We start from the raw sequence: 20,667 nt of genomic DNA, 5'->3' as shown, positions 1-20,667 counted from the left end.
CTGAAGTCACAAAGAGTGTGTGATGGTACTGCACTAGCACTGCATGCACTGCACAGAGTCAGTGGTAGTCTTGTACTTGATCCGCACAGGTTGGTGAAAGGAAGACTCGTCGAGCCATGGTTGTGGGTTGGAATTCCAACCTCTACCCTTGTGGGGGAGAGGGGAGTTTGTATATCAGCTCAGTATAACCATAATATAACCTACTCAGTTGATTATATGGGAAATATAAACCAATATACAAACCTCGGCTTCGCCTCGGTTTGTATACAGGTTTATATTTTCCATATAATCAACTGGTTAGGTTATATTATATACATATAATGCCGGCATTATCCGCCAACACCTACTTCATACTCATAGCTGTGTGGTGTAGACCAGGCTGAATAGTGGAGGTCAATTCTTCAGCCTTGCAAGCTGTTGAATGGTGCAATCCCAGCACAAGCTGCTATGGCTTCTGCTGTAGCATCGCTATCATCGCCTCCGGCGATAGGCGTCAAAAGGTCCAAAAAGTGTGTGTGTGTGTGTGTGTGTGTGTGTGTGTGTGTGTGTGTGTGTGTGTGTGTGTGTGTGTGTGTGTGCGTGTGTGTGTGTGTGTGTGTGTGTGTGTGTGTGTGTGTGTGTGTACATGGTGTGGTGTGTGTACATGGTGTGTGTATGTGTGTGTGTGTGTATTTCTGTATGTGTGTGTATGTGTGTGCGTGTGTGTGTGTGTGTATGTGTGTGCGTGTGTTTGTGTGTGTGTGTGTGTGTGTGTGTGTGTATGTGTGTGTGTGTGTAAAAAGGAGCTCAGGCTTGTAATAGGGGAAATCCCTTCTCGGTGCCGCGCAATGAGAGCTGCAAAAGGAATGTTAGTTTTATCGGTAGTGCGAACGCGAATGTCCTTCACGGCTTATTCACGGTTTCACAGGGTTCTCGCTTCTCGGGAATCTGAATGCGTCCTAATCTGATCATACCACACCAGAAAATCATAAAAATAAATTAATTTAAAATATTTATCTGGTCGGTAACAACCCCTCGCGAGCAACAAAACAGCAAACTGTTCGTTGAATACCGTGTCAGTCGATCGTTCCTCATCATCAGTCTAACGACAATGAAACCCTTATTGCTTGCCTGCTGGCTCGTTTGGCTAACCGCTGCGACAGCTAGCAGCGCTCTTGAAATACCTCGTCGTCAGTACGAATTGAATTTGCCGTCGACAGGCGGCGAGGACAACGATTTCGGTCGCTTCTGGGCTGCCCGACGCGGAGTACCTCTTGTTAGTCACCCGACTCGCACACATCATACGCAACACCAGCATGGACACCTAGATAACGCAGCGTTGGGTGCGGGGACGAGTGGATTCGGAGCAGCAGCAGCACCACCAACACCAGAGCCGCAAACACCAAATGGAACGTATGCCCTAAATGGTACGTTTCAATGAAAAAATGTTTCCATTCGAATACATTCTTTTCTACATTTCAGATTTGAACATAATCGCACTATTGAGGCAATACTATACAGCGCAAGGTACCTATAGCGCGACTGATGAAAGACCATACGCACAAGTCAGTCGTTAATTCCAACAGTTTCCAAGTAGTTAGTTGTTGAATGACGTTCACCTCAAAGGCCTATGACACACTGCAAACTGAGGAGATGGCCAAACCCTGGAGGAGGGAAGGGGGGGGGGGGGGGGAAGGAGTGATTACAATGTAACCCCATATGCATGGTCACGTACGTTTGTTCATGTGTATGGCATGTGTGTGTATGGTGTGTGTATGGCATGTGTGTGTATGGCACGTGTCTATGTGTGCGTGTGTCTATGCGTGTAGGTATGTTTATGATGTGTATGAGTCTGTCTGGCTGTTTGTCTCGCATGCCCGCATACCGTACGAAAGTACAGTAATCCAATAGGGAACTGCTTCGGCACATGTATCGTCGGACTTGGGCTGTGCCCCACACTTGATGATTGTTTGTTAACAATGGTTCCAATTTCAAACCCGCGGCTCTCTTCTTCTTGTACAGTTTGGCAGTTTGGCGCAAAAGGTGATGGCAAAACAGATGACACAGGGGCATTTCAAAAAGCTCTTGACGAGTCCTACCGGCTAGGCAGCCTACTGGGTAAGCAGCCATGGCTTCTACTGCACCTGAATCTGTCCAAGGAAAAGAAACCGAGGGTATTCTTTCGTGTTATTATATTGTTTTGCGTTCTGCTGTTTGTGAATATTTATGTGTGTGTGTGTGTGTGTGTGTGTGTGTTTATGCACGTGTGGATGTTATGTGTGTGCCAGTGGTTGTGTGTTTTGTGTGTGTGTGTATGTGTGTGTGTGTGTGTGTGTGTGTGTGTGTGTGTGTGTGTGTGTGTGTGTGTGTGTGTGTGTGTGTGTATAATAATATATCATGTTGTTGTCATTAGTGCCAAAACGATTACGTTTTTTCCTCAGTGGCTTAGCTGATACCACAACGATCGGCTTATCGGCTAAACGATTATTATTGTACTTGAAAAAGTAACTACATCAGTACATGTACATTCTGTGAATTTCAAAAAAATTACGAGTCCAACATCGCCAACGACGGAAAGCGGGCGCATAGATCTGATGATCCCGCAACATGTCCGTCAGCTATTCGGACTGACCAGACGAATACAGACATGAAAGAGGCAACTCACTGGTTGCAACCCAAGAGCTGATGGTGCTCTTCGCCTGTGAATTCGCTGACTTCGACGATGAAGTCAGAGAAGCCGGTCAGGGGTGCAGATCGATGGATTTTGACGGATGAGCTGCCTTGAGGGGCACCAACAAGTAACTAGTTGCTTTTCCTGTCTATGCTCAAAATAAGCCCAGACGCCAGGCCTACCTCGCCGTCGAGCAAACTGGTTCGGGAACCGTCGACAGAAAGAAAAACATGAAACTGAAGACCACTTTACTGTCTTTAGCTCAAGACTGCTTGCACGTGGAGGGAACTCCAGCCCCTGCAGCTAGTGTAGACACATACCGAGCCTGCCCGTCCTGCATGCTGTATGTAAGAAAAGTAGTCAGCTCAAAAGACGGCGACGGTGATCGTGTCGATGTTTCTCAGAGCGCGCTTGTACTTTACACGTACATCGATGTTGCAAGTGTACAGTCGTGTACATATTCGTGTCGTACTCGCAACACTTTCAATGCATGCAACTTTGTGCGACCCCGTACCGAGCGTAAGTACCATTCTACTCGTTTAGCCGATAAAATCTAAATAACCGTTCGATCTATTTCTTATCGAGTAAGTAACGAGTAATCGATATAATCGTTTCAGCACTAGTTGTCATGTTGTTCGCTCCTGCTCTTGTAGTAGTTGAGCACCCTCATGTGGGGTAGTGCCTTTGCTGTTTGCATTACGCAGAGCTCACTGACTTGTAAGTTTGAGCACTCTGGCAAGGTACGTTCGGGCCTGATTGGAAATTTTTGTTTTCATTGCTATCAGGTTCGGCCTCATTTCCTCTGTGCTGCGCTGATGAGTTCACAAAGAACGAAACAGTTCTGTCCGCAGATTGAGTAGTCATGTTGTTGTATGTATGTGTGTGTGTGTTTGTGTGTGTGTGTGTGTGTGTGTGTGTGTGTGTGTGTGTGTGTGTGTGTGTGTGTGTGTGCGTGTGTGTGTATATTATGTGTGTTCTAATCACTGCAGTCATGGTACCGCCAGGTCAGTATGTGATACGCGGCAACATCACAATCCCGCAAGGCTCAACACTGCAAGGCACATACTTGTGAGTGGGAGACTGATGATGGGACTGATCACGTTACTGATCATGTGACTGATCATGTGACTGATCATGTGAGACTGATCATGTGACTGATCATGTGTCTGCTGCACTCCTGTCTGCAGGGAATTTTCCCTAAATATCGATAAGGAAATTGTCCTGTTTCTGCGATACATGCTGTTCTCCCATGATTATACAGATGGCATGCCACGTCTGAGAATAGAAGCAAACACATTGTGTAGGTATTTTTTAGGTTGGGTGAACCTGCACACACACACCTGCCCACAAATGTCTAAGGTCCTCTGGCTGCATATAGTGCTCTACGTCCAGTGGACACAGCCAATATTACAATGATCACACAGCAGTGACGCAACCAAGTCCTTTTCTCTGGCGTTACTCAGAGTTTCGTGTTAAGAAACACTCACACATCTTATTGTGTCATGTGACTAAATTTGTGTTGAAAGTGATCCTATCAGGCGGATAGTGGAGCCAGCATGGCCGAGATCATGCTTGTAGCCCATAGATGGAGGTGTTGAGTGGAGTGGAACCATCATTGCTGAGTTGCGTAATCATGTGCGGTTGAAACCATCGTTTTGTGTGTGTCCGTGCGTGTGTATGTGTGTGTGTGTGTGTGTGTGTGTGTGTGTGTGTGTGTGTGTGTGTGTGCGTGTGTGCTTGTGTGTATGTGTGTGTGTGCATTCGTGTGCATGTGCATGTGTGTGTGTGTGCATTCGTGTGCATGTGCATGTGTGTGTGTGTGTGTGTGTGTGTGTGTGTTTGTACGCGTGTATGTATTTGCGTGCGTACATGCCCGTATGAATGCACGTGTGTTTGCTTCATCAATCTCACAGTTCTGTGCCCGCACACAACTCTGGACAAGATGCCACGCACGGCCAGCCTGATGGTAAGGTGTTTACCCTGTTATTTACCTGTTCTTGTCTCTCTTGATGGAGTCTGGCATCATTGCATGATGGGCAGATCAGCATGGGTGAAGTCGAGGTGGTCTGCGTAATTGAGATAAATACATGGCAGAGAGAAGCTAGACCAGGCCAATAGCAGAGAAGCTAGACCAGACCAATAGCAGAGAAGCTAGACCAGGCCAATAGCAGAGAAGCTAGACCAGACCAATAGCAGAGAAGCTAGACCAGGCCAATAGCAGAGAAGCTAGACCAGGCCAATAGCAGAGAAGCTAGACCAGGCCAATAGCAGAGAAGCTAGACCAGGCCAATAGCAGAGAAGCTAGACCAGGCCAATAGCAGAGAAGCTAGACCAGGCCAATAGCAGAGAAGCTAGACCAGGCCAATAGCAGAGAAGCTAGACCAGGCCAATAGCAGAGAAGCTAGACCAGGCCAATAGCAGAGAAGCTAGACCAGGCCAATAGCAGAGAAGCTAGACCAGACCAATAGCAGAGAAGCTAGACCAGGCCAATAGCAGAGAAGCTAGACCAGGCCAATAGCAGAGAAGCTAGACCAGGCCAATAGCAGAGAAGCTAGACCAGGCCAATAGCAGAGAAGCTAGACCAGGCCAATAGCAGAGAAGCTAGACCAGGCCAATAGCAGAGAAGCTAGACCAGGCCAATAGCAGAGAAGCTAGACCAGGCCAATAGCAGAGAAGCTAGACCAGGCCAATAGCAGAGAAGCTAGACCAGGCCAATAGCAGAGAAGCTAGACCAGGCCAATAGCAGAGAAGCTAGACCAGGCCAATAGCAGAGAAGCTAGACCAGGCCAATAGCAGAGAAGCTAGACCAGACCAATAGCAGAGAAGCTAGACCAGACCAATAGCAGAGAAGCTAGACCAGGCCAATAGCAGAGAAGCTAGACCAGACCAATAGCAGAGAAGCTAGACCAGACCAATAGCAGAGAAGCTAGACCAGGCCAATAGCAGAGAAGCTAGACCAGGCCAATAGCAGAGAAGCTAGACCAGGCCAATAGCAGAGAAGCTAGACCAGGCCAATAGCAGAGAAGCTAGACCAGGCCAATAGCAGAGAAGCTAGACCAGGCCAATAGCAGAGAAGCTAGACCAGGCCAATAGCAGAGAAGCTAGACCAGGCCAATAGCAGAGAAGCTAGACCAGGCCAATAGCAGAGAAGCTAGACCAGGCCAATAGCAGAGAAGCTAGACCAGGCCAATAGCAGAGAAGCTAGACCAGGCCAATAGCAGAGAAGCTAGACCAGGCCAATAGCAGAGAAGCTAGACCAGGCCAATAGCAGAGAAGCTAGACCAGGCCAATAGCAGAGAAGCTAGACCAGGCCAATAGCAGAGAAGCTAGACCAGGCCAATAGCAGAGAAGCTAGACCAGGCCAATAGCAGAGAAGCTAGACCAGGCCAATAGCAGAGAAGCTAGACCAGGCCAATAGCAGAGAAGCTAGACCAGGCCAATAGCAGAGAAGCTAGACCAGGCCAATAGCCCTCTCACTGTGACCACAGTTTAGCTTGAAATATAATCATACTTTATAGGGCATACGGATCTTCCTGGTATTCACGAGTAACTGTTGTCGTTGTTCATGGGGTTAAGCGTATAAAGTCAGGTAGTCCACAAGGGTGACTATTGTGTCGTTTGTTAGCGTTGTTTCACCTGAGGTTGCAGTGTCTGCTCCAGCGCCGGGTGACCCGGGTAATCCACCCGGCTGGGCGGCGCTTGGACCTGGTTGAAAATATAGTACCGGGTCACCTGTGACCCGGTTGGTACTTTACACTTTCGAACTAATTTTACTTTGAAAGGACTGACTAAATGGCTTGAATGTGTCAGATATTTTTCTTCTTTCGTAATTTTCTAATTCCTGTCCTCTCTTTTCTAAATGCGGCTTATCCATTCGCCTTTATGTCATTGGGCCTTAGTTCCCGTTTTATGTCCGAATTAAAATAAACCAACCAACCAGTTAGAGCATGTGCCTCGGCTGGTGAGACAGCGCCAGGTACATGTGTACCCGGCTCCGACCCGGTTGAAATGGTTGCGCCAGGTACACGTGTACCCGGCTGTCCTACAATCCTAGAGCAGACACTGGGTTGTTATTTTAAAAAGGTTAAGTGAACTAACCATACCTGTACACATCCTCTTCTCTCTTTCATCTGATTATGCTCTGTTGTAAGCTTGATGACATTGCCCTTAGATTAAAAAAGGCAGCTGGGGAGTACGCAAATGTATTTTGTAAGTCACAACACTCTTGGCCGAGGGTATCTGGCCTAGATGGATCAAGGAGAGTCTGATCCCGTAGGAATGGTCAAAAGACAGCTTGGTTGAAGTGTGTTATCTCCACTGTATTCTTGTTGCACTTTGCATGCAGAGGGTTCCATCATTCTGGCCTATGGTGGTCGTGGACTGACAACAAACAGTTGTATGATAGCGCTCAGTGAGCTATCTGTGTTCCGTGGATTTACCATCTATTATCCGGAGCAAGTACCAGACAAGCCACCGGTACCCTACCCATGGTGAGGGTGTGTGACTTTGTGCACGTATGTGTGTGTGTGTGTGTGTGTGTGTGTGTGTGTGTGTGTGTGTGTGTGTGTGTGTGTGTGTGCACAAGTTGCTATGTCTAACATAGCTGTTCGCTACCATCGCTGGCTGAGGTCTGAGGTGTGTGTGTGTATGTGTATTTGTTTGTGTGTGTAAGTGTGTGTGTGTGTGCATGTGTGTGTGTGTGTGTGTTTGTCTGTGTATGTACACGTACATGTCTGTGGATGTGGGTGTGGGCAAGGGTTACTATAAGGCGGGTATCTGCAATGTTAGTATGTATGTTAGTACATGTATGTCTGTAAGGGCATTGAGGCATGCAGGCTTTGAGTGCTGTGTGTGTGTGTGTGTGTGTGTGTGTGTGTGTGTGTGTGTGTGTGTGTGTGTGTGTGTGTGTGTGTGTGTGTGTGTGTGTGTGTGTGTGTGTGTGTGTGTGCTGTGTCTTTGCATTCTCGTGTCTGTTCATGGGCGTGTGTGCCGGGAGTGGGGTGCTCTCTTGTGTATGCTGGGTGGGATTTTACGGGTGAGCGTGCCAGCTTGTGGGCGCATTAAGGCTGGCCTGCAAGCAGGTGCTCGGGTATGAGCGCAAGTGTGTTTATGTGTGTGTGGGGGGGGGGGGTCTGAATCTGTGACAGTGTTCCTATCTGCCAGCCATTGACCATCTGTATCTGCACGTTTGTGTCTGTACGTGTGTGTCTGTACGCGTGTGTCTGTCTATTTGCGTGTCGGACATGTTCCGCTTGCGTGTGGGGCGATGTCGAGAGGCGTTCCAAGCAGCTGTTGCATTTTTAACTGCGAACAGATCTGTTTAGTCTTGGAAACAGGATCAGTCCATGCTTTTATTAGGTACTAGTACTTGTTTCTTGTTTTTTGTTTGTTGTTTTTTTGTCGCCATTTCACTATAATTATAGGTCTGTATGTTTGAATGGCATTAATGCGGCGGTGACGGATGTGGAGTGTTTGAACTGCTGGAATGCTGTCCGGGCGGTGCAGGCTCACCGCCATTACATTGCCCGTATCCAGGGGCAACCGATAAATATGGTGAGGAACTGTTTAGGTTCGCCTGTAGGATTTCGGGAGCAGATTTTCAAATTCTCTCACCGTTGATGAAGTTATCATAATTTCGTCTCCGTACTGCATATTCGTGACTGAAAATCTCGGTCAATCGCCTCATGTCTAGTACATGAAAGCCGGAGTGTGCAGTTTGGGGCTTTTTCTACTATGGGTGTCTATCACGGCGGAATTCCGTGATTACAGCATATTTGCCGCAGATCTGAGGCGTGAAATGGCGTAGTGCGTACAACTGAGCTGTAGTTGTGCAGAAAGAGACATGCTTGAATCCTGCTTGTACGCACTACATCACTATATTGATGTAATCACGGATTTTCGCAACCAATCAGAGCTGTGCACTGTGGTTTGGACGGACTCTGGGTGCGACCTATTCACCGTGCTCTATCATGTGTGTAATTTTGTGTGCACCAGGGCATCTTCGTGGACCAGACATATGACATTGGGCGTATTGAAGATGTCCACTTCAATCCCTGGTAAGAAGTTTGCACTAGTCTTCTGACGGCCAATTACAGTTAGGTTTCGTTTAAGATAGCGCACATCCGGAGCCAGTACATATCTAGACTTTGTAGACGAGATAGTCTCCAGTGGAGGTCTATTGACCACATGCGTGTATGAATATACGTGTGTTGATACCAGTGGTCTTGTTTCCATGCATGTGAATTTCCGTGTGATTTTGTATGTGAATGTGTATGTGTGTGTGTGTTTGTGTGCATGCATGTATGCGTATTTGTCGGTCTGCCTGTGTTTGTGTCCGCTTGCATGTGCTTTGGTGCTTGCCAAATTCCGAGCACGCAGGTACAGCTCGCATCCAGAGTACGTAGCGTGGCAGATGTTGCACGGCCAGTCGTTCGTCTTTGCGCGCACCGATTGGGAGTACGTCTTCAACACCTTCGCCTTTGCTTATGCAGTCGGCTACAGGTTTATCGAGAGCCCTACAGGAGCTTGCAATGGCAACTTCCTTGGAATAGGTAAGTTGATAGAATTCCCTCTTTCCTGTTCTATCTTCATAGATAGTCATGTTTGGTAATGACCTTCGTCAATGAGTACCCGTACTTTCCGGAGTACAGTGAGACCAGTGTGAGACGATCCCTCAAGGGATCTTCAAAATGTGGTCTCTGTAACCAGGTGGTCGCTTCATCCAGGTTCATTTGACTGGAAATAGCATCCCTCGGTCCTGGTTGTGGTGGTCTTCTAGGACAGGTGGTCGCCTTATCCGAGTGGTCGCCTTGACAGGCTGTGCTGTACTAGCGAAGTTAAAGGGGAAGTTAAGGCAAAAATCAAAATTTCACCAGTTGTAGTCTTCGGGGTGCTGAGTCGAATGGTCTTGGTCCGAGAAAGCTGAGATGCTCCCTTCCTACTTGAATCTCAATCGAACTCGCGCACTTCCACCGAAACTGGGTGACTGCGCCCTACTAGATGGGGATTTGTATGCAAAATGTCACTAAAAGCGCCATTTCGTTCTTATAAAAGCACGGATGACCGCGATTGGCCCATATGTTGTAGTCTTTTGGACGCTGAGTCGACTGGTTTTGGTCCGAAAAGGCTGCGATGCAGCGTTCCTCCTTTATTCCCAATCGAACATGGTCGAACAAGCGGTCACGTGCTCCTGGGTGCCCAAATCACCTGGTCACCACGCCAGCAGGCGACAACTTTCACACCATGGTTCAACTCGAGTGACAGGACTGCACCCAAAAAAAGGTCAAACAGGCTAGTAAGTTGTACCCTGCAGGCACGGTGACCAGGTGACTGGTGGAAGTGCGCGAGTTCGATTGGGATTCAAGTAGGAAGGGAACGTCTCAGCTTTCTCGGACCAAGACCATTCGACTCAGCACCCCGAAGACTACAACTGGTGAAATTTTGATTTTTGCCTTAACTTCCCCTTCAAACTGTGCCCAGATTCTATGTGCCGAAATACAGACATCTACCCACCGTTTATTTCATTGTCGAAGTAGAAGCCGCAGCGACCTCTTTGGTAAATCACTGGTGTTTACACTCCGGAAACGCCTGTACACTTGTCCAGTTTGGTTCAAAGCACACTTCCCCGTGTAGTCATTCCTGCAGGCAGCTATGTTAAACTTGAAAGGTTCTCCAAATACCCACTCACATGAGGTGCTCTTTTATTTCCTCCACAAACACAAACGTCTTGTCAGATCAACCAGTCAGGGCTGTTGAAACAAGTTCTGAGAAATTGCGTGATGGGGATTCTGAGGTGGACATCAACAATGCCAATTTCTTTCTCCGAAAACTGCACATACTTCCACATGCTGCCTTGAAGTGTTGTTGATTCGCTAAGCGTGTTAGGAAAGCTCTTAGGTTCGCTGTCGCTCAACACAGCCCATGTTATGATGATGTCATTTGCATAACATCTGCAGCCCCTCATCATCATTGAATGCACGATTTTGCAAAGCACACGTTCCGAACAAGTTATTCGTAGTGAGTGGCAGTCATTATCTGTGCGCTAATGAAATGAATATCTCTCTGTTTTGGGGCACAATTTCTTTTTGTCTCTTGTTTCTGCACTCGTCCTTTCATTGTGGTTGTGTTCCTGGCGGTAATGTCACTTCTTTCTGGTGGTGATGCCACTGTTGCTGGTGGCGATGTCACTGTTGCTGGTGGTGATGTCATTGTTGCTGGTGGTGATGTCACTGTTGCTGGTGGTGGTGTCACTGTTGCTGGTGGTGATGTCATCGTTGTTGGTGGTGATGTCACTGTTGCTGATGGTGATGTCACTGTTGCTGGTGGCGACCGCGATGGCACTGTTTTGGGATGTGATGTCGCTCTAATGTGACAGGAGCAGACATGGTGGTAAGTGAAACAGGACTGCACTATGCATACTGTAGTCTTTTGGTGAACAGTCAAAGAGGTGTAAACAATCTGTCAACAAAGTGTCCTTGCTCTCCGCTGAGTCTGCTAAGTGTCCTTGCTCTAAAGTCTAATAAATTAGTAATAACAATGGATGGGGAAAGGCCATAGATATGGCGCATGACGTTACTATTTCTGGAAAAAGTGACAAAAGATTTGTAATATTACCATTTAACCTCACACCCGGTAGACCGAAGTGCCCGTAATTTGGGTGTCCGGATAACTAGGGTATGGCTATATTCACCAATGCCGGCATATTATTGATGCAGCTGGCCAGCGAGCAGAGGATGAGCATTTTTTCTGATTTCTATACTCAATCTCTGTTGGTGTGTATGCATGCAATCCCCGGTCTCCAGGCCAATGCCTCAGTGCAGGTGGATGCAGCGCAAGGCGAAGGGATTCTGATCACAAACGGTGAATTCACGTCGTTCATCAGCAAGAGCTGGGGCAAACAGGTGTGTAGTATGTAGACAGTACACAATGATGACACACACAAAAGCCCCCGCACTTTGACGTGAGATTTTTTGCCATACCTCTAAGATTATGTACGTCCCATGTACCGGACAGGCACAGTGGGTTGGTCAAAGACCATGATTGAGATACGAGAGGTACCTGGTTCAAGTCCTGCCTTGGAGCGGTTGTTCCAGCCGTGCTGCTACCCACAGTTTACTGGGAACTTGTGGCCAGGCACAAGGGGTACATGGATGCAGCTAATGGCGTCGTTATCGGCACTTGTGCCAGTGGTTGTGAGACTTATCCACGCACCCCCACCGTTAGGCGCTGCATCTGCCGCTAGGGTTGACCGGGTGTTAGAGGCCGTCTGTGAGTTCCCTTTGGGAACGGACACAATGATTTACTTTTTATGTTCTCACATAACTATACTCGCGCATGCGCTTGCAAATTACACGTGTACCAGGATGGAATGGGACATTTCACGAGAACATGTTGATGGCGTCAGTACCCAATAGCATGCACCTGTATGAGGGTGTGCACACACCTGCATATACATGTAGACCCATGCCCATAATTATAAATATGCCAGTCATTACGAGAAGTGGAATTTTGTTACGCCCAGACTTTTGATCGCATTGCTTCTCGTCTTCGCACGACATTTATTTCTACATATTTTCCCTGTATTGCATTGCAGTATGCGGAGCCGACGCAGATCCTTGTGTCGCCTTCCAACACGGGTGCTGTTCGCTTGAGCAACACAGCGTTCTGGGGTCCATCCTACCAAGTTGCCAAAGTAAGTTATTGTTTTTATTGTATAGTAGTGTGTATTGTATAGTAGTGTGTGTCTAATTGTCTTCAGATATACCTGGAGCTATAATGTTTCAACATACCTTCTGTCCAATGATTATATCAAATAGTACTCTCAGTCTCTCTCTCTCTCTCTCTCTCTCTCTCTCTCTCTCTCTCTCCGTCTCTCTTTCTCTCTCTCTTTCTCTCTCTATATCTCTTTCTCTCTCTCTCTCTCTCTCTCTCTCTCTCTCTCTCTTTCCCTCTCTCCCTCTCGCCGTCTCTTTCTAGATTAAAGTTTCATGTAATAAAACATGAATGCAGTGAATGAGATTTTCGGTCTTGACCACTTGTGGTGGGTCTGATCTACTCACCTCCCACCGCTTTAGGAGCTGTATCTACGCATTGATCTCAGAGGGTGGTGGCGTTCCTACGGATGCGGAAATCTCGGCTTCAAGCCGAGTCTCATGCGAACAGTGAATTTATTTTACACAAAGCAACCATCAGCAGGATTTACCTGACCATTGTATTGAGTAGAATATGAAGTCCAATAGTTTTCTAAGAAGTTTGAACTGGCCAATGCTATGCTAGCTGTACACGGACCGTATCCACTACCACCAGCGCAAGGCATATGCGCTGCCTATGCCCTGCTGCCGGGCCTGCATGGCCTGCATAAACTGAGTGTGCAGTGCTCGACTGCTGTCAGAGCAGACTGTTCAGTGCATGCTGCGCTGGTACAGACTGTTCAGTGCATGCTGCGCTGGTACAGACTGTTCAGTGCATGCCGCGCTGGTACAGACTGTTCAGTGCATGCTGCGCTGGTACAGACTGTTCAGTGCATGCTGCACTGGTACAGACTGTTCAGTGCATGCTGCGCTGGTACAGACTGTTCAGTGCATGCTGCGCTGGTACAGACTGTTCAGTGCATGCTGCGCTGGTACAGACTGTTCAGTGCATGCTGCGCTGGTACAGACTGTTCAGTGCATGCTGCGCTGGTACAGACTGTTCAGTGCATGCTGCGCTGGTACAGACTGTTCAGTGCATGCTGCGCTGGTACAGACTGTTCAGTGCATGCTGCACTGGTACAGACTCAGTAGATGAATGCAGGCCACCAAGCCACCATGAAGCCCCGCCGGCGAACACGTACCGTTCCATTCCATTGTATAGAACATGTACATGGCATAGGCAATGGCTGGATTTTTGGTGACGTCTGTAGTATAGAAATCCGTCTAACCAATGTCCAACACGTAAGTGCCAACAGCGGCCTTGGCTGAACACTATTTTTCTGTCCTACTTGGTCCGGCTCATAGCAATTGTCGCTTATCCCCCACGCACTTTTTGGCAGGTAAAACCCAGTCCAATCACAATATCTTACTTACTTTTGCTTGGGAGGTCGTGATGGCAAGATCAAAGGAGGTACCAAAGAATGATCGCGACTAGCGCTTTGAATCGCGATGTATTCGACTTTTTTGGGAAGTGAGAATCTGGCCATTCACTGTCTGTGTTGCCAAAAGCCAAGCGCAGCGCTAGCGACCCGAAGACCGGAACTGTAGCAGGGACAACTGACATCCTGACCTGGAGAGCGTGACAGGCATGGCCTGTATGCATCATTCGAAAGCTTTGTTGAAACACACTGTGGTGACACACAGGTCACACTGCCCACGGTTCCTTCAAGCACCGAAGTGACAGCCACAACTGTTCCTTTCCCATTGCTGCCATACGACAGGCCTTTGAACGCAAGAGATACTCTACCAGTCTACGCCAGCAGCTAGACACCAGCAAATGTCAGCTCATGTAACGACGCGGCTCGAGAGATGCAGATTTGAGTGAACTCTGGACCTGTATTACTAGTGTGAGTGCAAGAACGCGCTCTTTCCCTGATATATTTCGTGCATTTTGCTTACCTTGCTTCCTTTCTTTGACTCGCTTCACCTGATTCCATTGCTGATTTTTTTTCTTGTGGCGGAGAGTATTCATGTATCATGCTTCCTCACTATGCCTGTTGGAAATTTTACAGAGCGGTAAAAAAACTCCTGTTCTTAGAGGCGAAAGATAAGCGACAATTGCGATGAGCCGGACCAAGTATGATGTGTGCTGTCCCTGTACATCCGCTGTTAAAGGGGAAGTTAAGGCAAAAATTAAAATTTCACCAGTAGTCTTCGGGGTGCTGAGTCGAATGGTCTTGGTCCGAGGAAGCTGAGACGCTCCCTTCCTACTTGAATCCCAATCGAACTCGCGCACTTCCACCGAAACTGGGTGACTGCGCCCTACGAGATGGGGATTTGTATGCAAAATGTCACTAAAAGCGCCATTTCGTTCTTATAAAAGCACGGATGACCGCGATTGGCCCATATGTTGTAGTCTTTTGGACGCTGAGTCGACTGGTTTTGGTCCGAAAAGGCTGCGATGCAGCGTTCCTCCTTTATTCCCAATCGAACATGGTTGAACAAGTGGTCACGTGCTCCTGGGTGCCCAAATAACCTGGTCACCACGGCAGCAGGTGACAACTTTCACACCAAGGTTCAACTCGAGTTCAACTCGAGTGACAGGACTGCACCCAAAAAAGGTCAAACAGGCTAGTAAGTTGTACCCTGCAGGCACGGTGACCAGGTGACTGGCGTACGCAGGAGCACGTGACCGCTTGTTCAACCATGTTCGATTGGGAATAAAGGCGGAACGCTGCATCGCAGCCTTTTCGGACCAAAACCAGTCGACTCAGCGTCCAAAAGACTACAACATATGGGCCAATCGCGGTCATCCGTGCTTTTATAAGAACGAAATGGCGCTTTTAGTGACATTTTGCATACAAATCCCCATCTCGTAGGGCGCAGTCACCCAGTTTCGGTGGAAGTGCGCGAGTTCGATTGGGATTCAAGTAGGAAGGGAGCGTCTCAGCTTCCTCCGACCACGACTATTCGACTCAGCACCCCGAAGACTACAACTGGTGAAATTTTAATTTTTGCCTTAAAGGGGAAGTTAAGGCAAAAATCAAAATTTCACCAGTTGTAGTCTTCGGGGTGCTGAGTCGAATGGTCTTGGTCCGAGAAAGCTGAGACGCTCCCTTCCTACTTGAATCCCAATCGAACTCGCGCACTTCCACCGAAACTGGGTGACTGCGCCCTACGAGATGGGGATTTGTATGCAAAATGTCACTAAAAGCGCCATTTCGTTCTTATAAAAGCACGGATGACCGCGATTGGCCCATATGTTGTAGTCTTTTGGACGCTGAGTCGACTGGTTTTGGTCCGAAAAGGCTGCGATGCAGCGTTCGCCCCTAATTCCCAATCGAACATGGTTGAACAAGTGGTCACGTGCTCCTGCGTACACCAGTCACCTGGTCACCGTGCCTGCAGGGTACAACTTACTAGCCTGTTTTGACCTTTTTTGGGTGCAGTCCTGTCACTCGAGTTGAACCTTGGTGTGAAAGTTGTCGCCTGCTGGCGTGGTGACCAGGTGATTTTGGCACCCAGGAGCACGTGACCACTTCTTCAACCATGTTCGATTGGGAATAAAGGAGGAACGCTGCATCGCAGCCTTTTCGGACCAAAACCAGTCGACTCAGCGTCCAAAAGACTACAACATATGGGCCAATCGCGGTCATCCGTGCTTTTATAAGAACGAAATGGCGCTTTTAGTGACATTTTGCATACAAATCCCCATCTCGTAGGGCGCAGTCACCCAGTTTCGGTGGAAGTGCGCGAGTTCGATTGGGATTCAAGTAGGAAGGGAGCGTCTCAGCTTTCTCGGACCAAGACCATTCGACTCAGCACCCCGAAGACTACAACTGGTGAAATTTTAATTTTTGCCTTAACTTCCCCTTTAACTTCCCCTTTAATACCTACGAGAGCTAACTTGTACTTTTCTGGCTTCTTTTCCGGTAGATATCTGGTTCTGGAACGGTGGGTTTCATGGGCTGTACGCTTGTGGACTGGGATGCTGCAAAGCTGGTATGTATACGGCATGGTGGTACTTTCCTGTGTGAGTGTCTGTCTCTATGCATGTGTTATGTGTGTGTGGGTGGGGTGGGGGGGGGGGGGTGTTTGTTTGTGTGTGTGTGTGTGTGTGTGTGTGTGTGCGCGTGCGTGCGTGTGTGCGTGTGTGTTTGTGTGTGTTTGAGCTATGGCGGTCAATTCTTCAGCCTTGCAAGCTGTTGAATGGTGCGGTCCCAGCACAAGTTGCTAAGGCTTCTGCTGTAGCATCGCTATCATCGCCTCCGGCGATGGGCGTCAAATGGTCAAATGGTGTGTGTGAGTCAGTGTGCACATGTAAGTGTATGTGTGCTCATTTAAAAGAACAAGTAAATTGTACTGTAGAGCTCATCCATAGCTGCGTTGCTCAAATTCTTCAGCCTTTGCCGTATGCATGCAGACAATCACTGTCAAACATGATCAGGCTGACAGTCTCCACAGCTTAACTGTGCACTGATTGTACAAGACTACAATTTTCTGTCTGCTTTGATGCTATGGTGCAGCACCACCCCGCGATTGAAGTCGTCGGCGGAACAGGAAAGTAAGTGCGGCGGAGACAATTTATTTATTTATTTATTTCTGCACCTCGTAGCATGTCAAGACAGCCAATTGAATTCAGGAGAGGGTGAGACCAACCACGGAAGAAGAGAAGAAAAGAAAAGATATGTTGTAAATTCCTCTGACAGCTAGCAATCTAGACTTTGGGTTTGTTTTGATTGAATTCTGGAAATCTTTCGGGATACAGATCTTTCAAAGCCTGCTGAATGATCTGTAATACTTTAAAACCGGAAAATTTTGGCGGAGATATATATTTTCGGAAACTTCGGTAGAGGTATTTTTCACCTAAAGTAAAACGCCTGTGTTGCTCCCTACATGGGAGCTCACGCTTTTCCTGCCGACTTGAAAGTAAAGTAAAGCGCCCCGAAAATACACCTACGAATACATGCATGCCAACTGCAGTATGGAAAACTGGTTTACTGAAATTTTCACGCTACCGAACTTTTGATTGTGGGAAATACAGAAAATATTACACCATATAAAATTCCCGGGTTGCTTTACAGTATCCGTTTAGACTTGAAAAAAACCAACCATGGTCTCCGCGGCCATTGCGTTATTGATATTGCCATTTTTGACCCATTCACACCTGTGCCGCATACATGCAACTATCCAAATGCCCACAAACCGCTCAGTGTCGCGTACGGCTATCCTTCCTGGCCTGACCTGATATACTCCCTGAGCTTAAAAAATATTCCAGACTTCTTACTGTATATCATAGTGTCAAGAGTATATAAACAAGGATATGCAACTCGGCATCTCTCCTGCACAATCTGCAGAGACCATGGTCCATGGCGGAATTTTTTTACGTCACCTTTTTACAGAGCACGCTCATTTTGTCGCAGAGCAGTATGAGAGCACGTGCTGGGTAGCCACCTTGTAATGTAAAGCCCGGCCAAGTGCACGAGGCAAAACTTCCCAAAAGACTCGTAGCGTGTGCGTCGTAGAAAAGATTACGTCAACAAAAATTTCCGTCGTGGGCCAACCAATCCGCGAGTTGCACGCTCTTGTTTATCTACTCTTGATTGTGTCCATAAATATCAACACTTGTCTGATCATTGAACATCATCAGTGTGGTTTCCGTTGCTATAGCGACAATGCATCACTCTGCGGAGTTTGAAATAGAGTTTGTAGCTCTAGGTCAACAAATATTCGGCGCATATTTTATTTTCGACTGTTTTCGGCCTGGAAATTTTCGGCCGAAAATGTGTTGCTGCCAAAATTCTCTTTTGCACCGTTCAGTGTGAGAGTGTCATGCAGGCAGCAGCAGCAATGGCAGAACATTTTAATGTTGCCGGAATGTGTTCCAGCCCTAAAGTGACGAAATTTAAACCCTCCGAAATTTATAGACTCACAGTACACAAGAGAGATTGGAAGCTGTGTCGCAACTCTGAATTTCACATATTACTACAATCACCAGGCAAGTGATAGCTCCAAAACGGGCAGCCTGAACATAAGGGAGAGCAAGCAAGACTTACAGTAGCTGATCTCCCCACCTACAGTCAACTTCGCTTATAACGACTGCGGATATAACGACAATTCGCGAATAACGACAGAATTTCCAGGCCCAGAGCAAAGTTCAATCCAACTGTAATACATAAATGAGACTTAAGGTGTAACGACACTTCGCGAAAAAGGACACTTATCTGATGCCCCGCCGAGTGTCGTTATATGCGAAGTTGACTGTACTAGCATTACTAGTATATCAAAATGAACTGATTCATTGCGTTTTGTATTCTCCTCTTGTGTTCTGTAGTTTGATAGTGCAGGGTTGTGACTTTATGAAGAAGACTAAAGACAGCAAACATGTGTCACTGGGTTCTACTCTAGCGCGGGCTGTCATCACTGGAAATACATTTGAGGTATGTACTGTCCTGTGTGCTTGTCGTGTTAAAATTCCCCACCTCACCCTGTCTGTAGTAAACATTATTGCCGCTTGTTTTCAGATTTTCAACCCATCCGCCCATCCACCTTCCATCACAGTTGAAAAGCTCAACCCAACAGTGTGTAAGGGACTATCCGTAAATACCGATATTTTTCGAAAGAAACATCTTCATCGTCCCCTTTAGCCGACCATTCCCATATTTAGCGAATCAACTAATCTTTCCTGTGGCACTAGCATTCTTCAGAGCACTATTGCACCATCGACCGCCAAAGAAGGGAGCGCCGTAGAACGGCCAGGCTAGAATTTCACCAAACACAGCATACCAATGCATACATGGTGGCTCAACTGTGCACAGACTGTATTACATGAAAATATGAACGGTCTAGGCAAGGAGGCTGACCCTCCCCCCCCCCCCCCCCCCCCAATTCTTCGGCGACCGACAGTACTATTATGGCACTATCACTCAGCTATGATGCTGCAAACGGGGGACTGCTGTAAACTTTTGGTATTCTTGTTTTCGACTGTTCCCTCCTTGTTCTGCCCAGACGACAATGAGCATTGCCGGATCGGCTCACAACAACCAGATTGGCTTGAACGCTGACGACACGGCACACTCTTATCCATAAATGACCTGACAGCATACAATCTAGTGCGACATAGTTTAATTTTTGTTTCGTTTGAAAGTCCAGACTTGTTTGCTCGGCCTTCTTACCGTTATCAGCTGCCTAGTGACAGCACATAATTATTTAATTTTGGATTTTATTACTCTTCCAGATATTTTTACCTCATCATCAGTCCAATGGCTCATTTTAGTGACTATCTGCATCCTATGGATAGCCAGTATTGGAACAATAATTTTACTACTACAAGTAGCACGAAAACAACAAGTGAGCAATAAATTCCCTCACTTCTAAGCTTCTAAGCATGTGTGAATCTGAGAGTTGCAGCGAATAGCTCCTCTTCATGATCTCTCTCTCTCTCTCTCTCTCGCTCTCTCTCGCTCTATTTCTCTCACACATACCGTATTTCCGTGCATATAAAGCCATGGCGTTATAGGTGAAACATCGCTGTTTTGGACCAAATTTTTACAGACAATAGCCTCGGGTTTAACACCATGGCACTAAAAGTGAGAGTCGCGTACATGCAAAAAAATCGGCAGAGTATGAACTTCGAGTACTCTCGTACGGCTCCGGTGCACGTTCATGTCGAGCATCCATGTACTAATTTTCCCTGAAAATTTCAAATTGTGAACCATTTGTTTACGAGGTGGCATGTGACAGTGGGGATGGGTACATGCAGAGAGAATCACCGCTACTGTAGGTTCACTGAAAGAACTGAACTCACTTTTAACGCCAGATGCAATTTCCTCCACATTGACTTTTGTTCACTTATAACGCCATAGCTTTATAAGTGAGGGTGGCCTTATATTCGGATATAACGCCATGGCTTTATATGTGCGGGAATATGGTATAGTTGCACACACTCTCTATCTCTCTCTCTCTCACGCACTCTCCACTTCCCATTCCCCTTTATCTGTCTGGTTCATCATGTTCCAGGATCTTCCTCTCTGGTCATACACTTTCCCAGACACACGGAAGAACGCCTAGTTCCCAAAGCAGTATTTTGCTACACAGTCAACCGACCAGAGTGTAAGGGAATGACCACTGGAACCAGGCAAAGGATCGCCGCACATTGGTGCATGGTAATCAACTAGTCGGCTTTTGTACGCCATAACCAAACGTATAAGGGTGATCATACAAGTCCCTACATGTAAATATCGGCATAAACTACACCACACACATGAGCATAATATTAGGGCTGAAACGATTATACCGAATAATCGAGTACTCGGTTGATAACTCTAACGATCGAGCAATCGTTTAGATTACCGATTACGATTATTCTGCGTGTTTTAAATTTTTAAT

The 20,667-nt window shown here is 47.2% G+C and overlaps 1 protein-coding gene across 1 annotated transcript; it reads left to right on the top strand.

Moving 5' to 3' along the window:
* The first annotated feature begins 1,004 nt into the window (after positions 1-1,004).
* Positions 1,005-19,611, top strand: LOC135825089 (uncharacterized). Its single transcript, XM_065337828.1, has 15 exons — positions 1,005-1,406; positions 2,002-2,097; positions 3,640-3,718; positions 4,564-4,616; positions 6,996-7,140; positions 8,074-8,203; positions 8,645-8,706; positions 9,029-9,201; positions 11,025-11,038; positions 11,452-11,550; positions 12,243-12,341; positions 16,216-16,281; positions 16,806-16,843; positions 18,614-18,719; positions 19,288-19,611. The coding sequence occupies exons 1-15, from the start codon at positions 1,091-1,093 to the stop codon at positions 19,366-19,368; spliced, it is 1,557 nt and encodes a 518-aa protein (XP_065193900.1). The 5' UTR covers positions 1,005-1,090; the 3' UTR covers positions 19,369-19,611.
* Positions 19,612-20,667: the final 1,056 nt, after the last annotated feature.

Source organism: Sycon ciliatum, chromosome 9 (assembly GCF_964019385.1).
Source record: "Sycon ciliatum chromosome 9, ocSycCili1.1, whole genome shotgun sequence".
Lineage (NCBI taxonomy): Eukaryota > Metazoa > Porifera > Calcarea > Leucosolenida > Sycettidae > Sycon > Sycon ciliatum.
The sequence above is the reverse complement of the archived record's forward strand: the minus strand, read 5'-3'. Positions and strand labels throughout refer to the sequence as shown.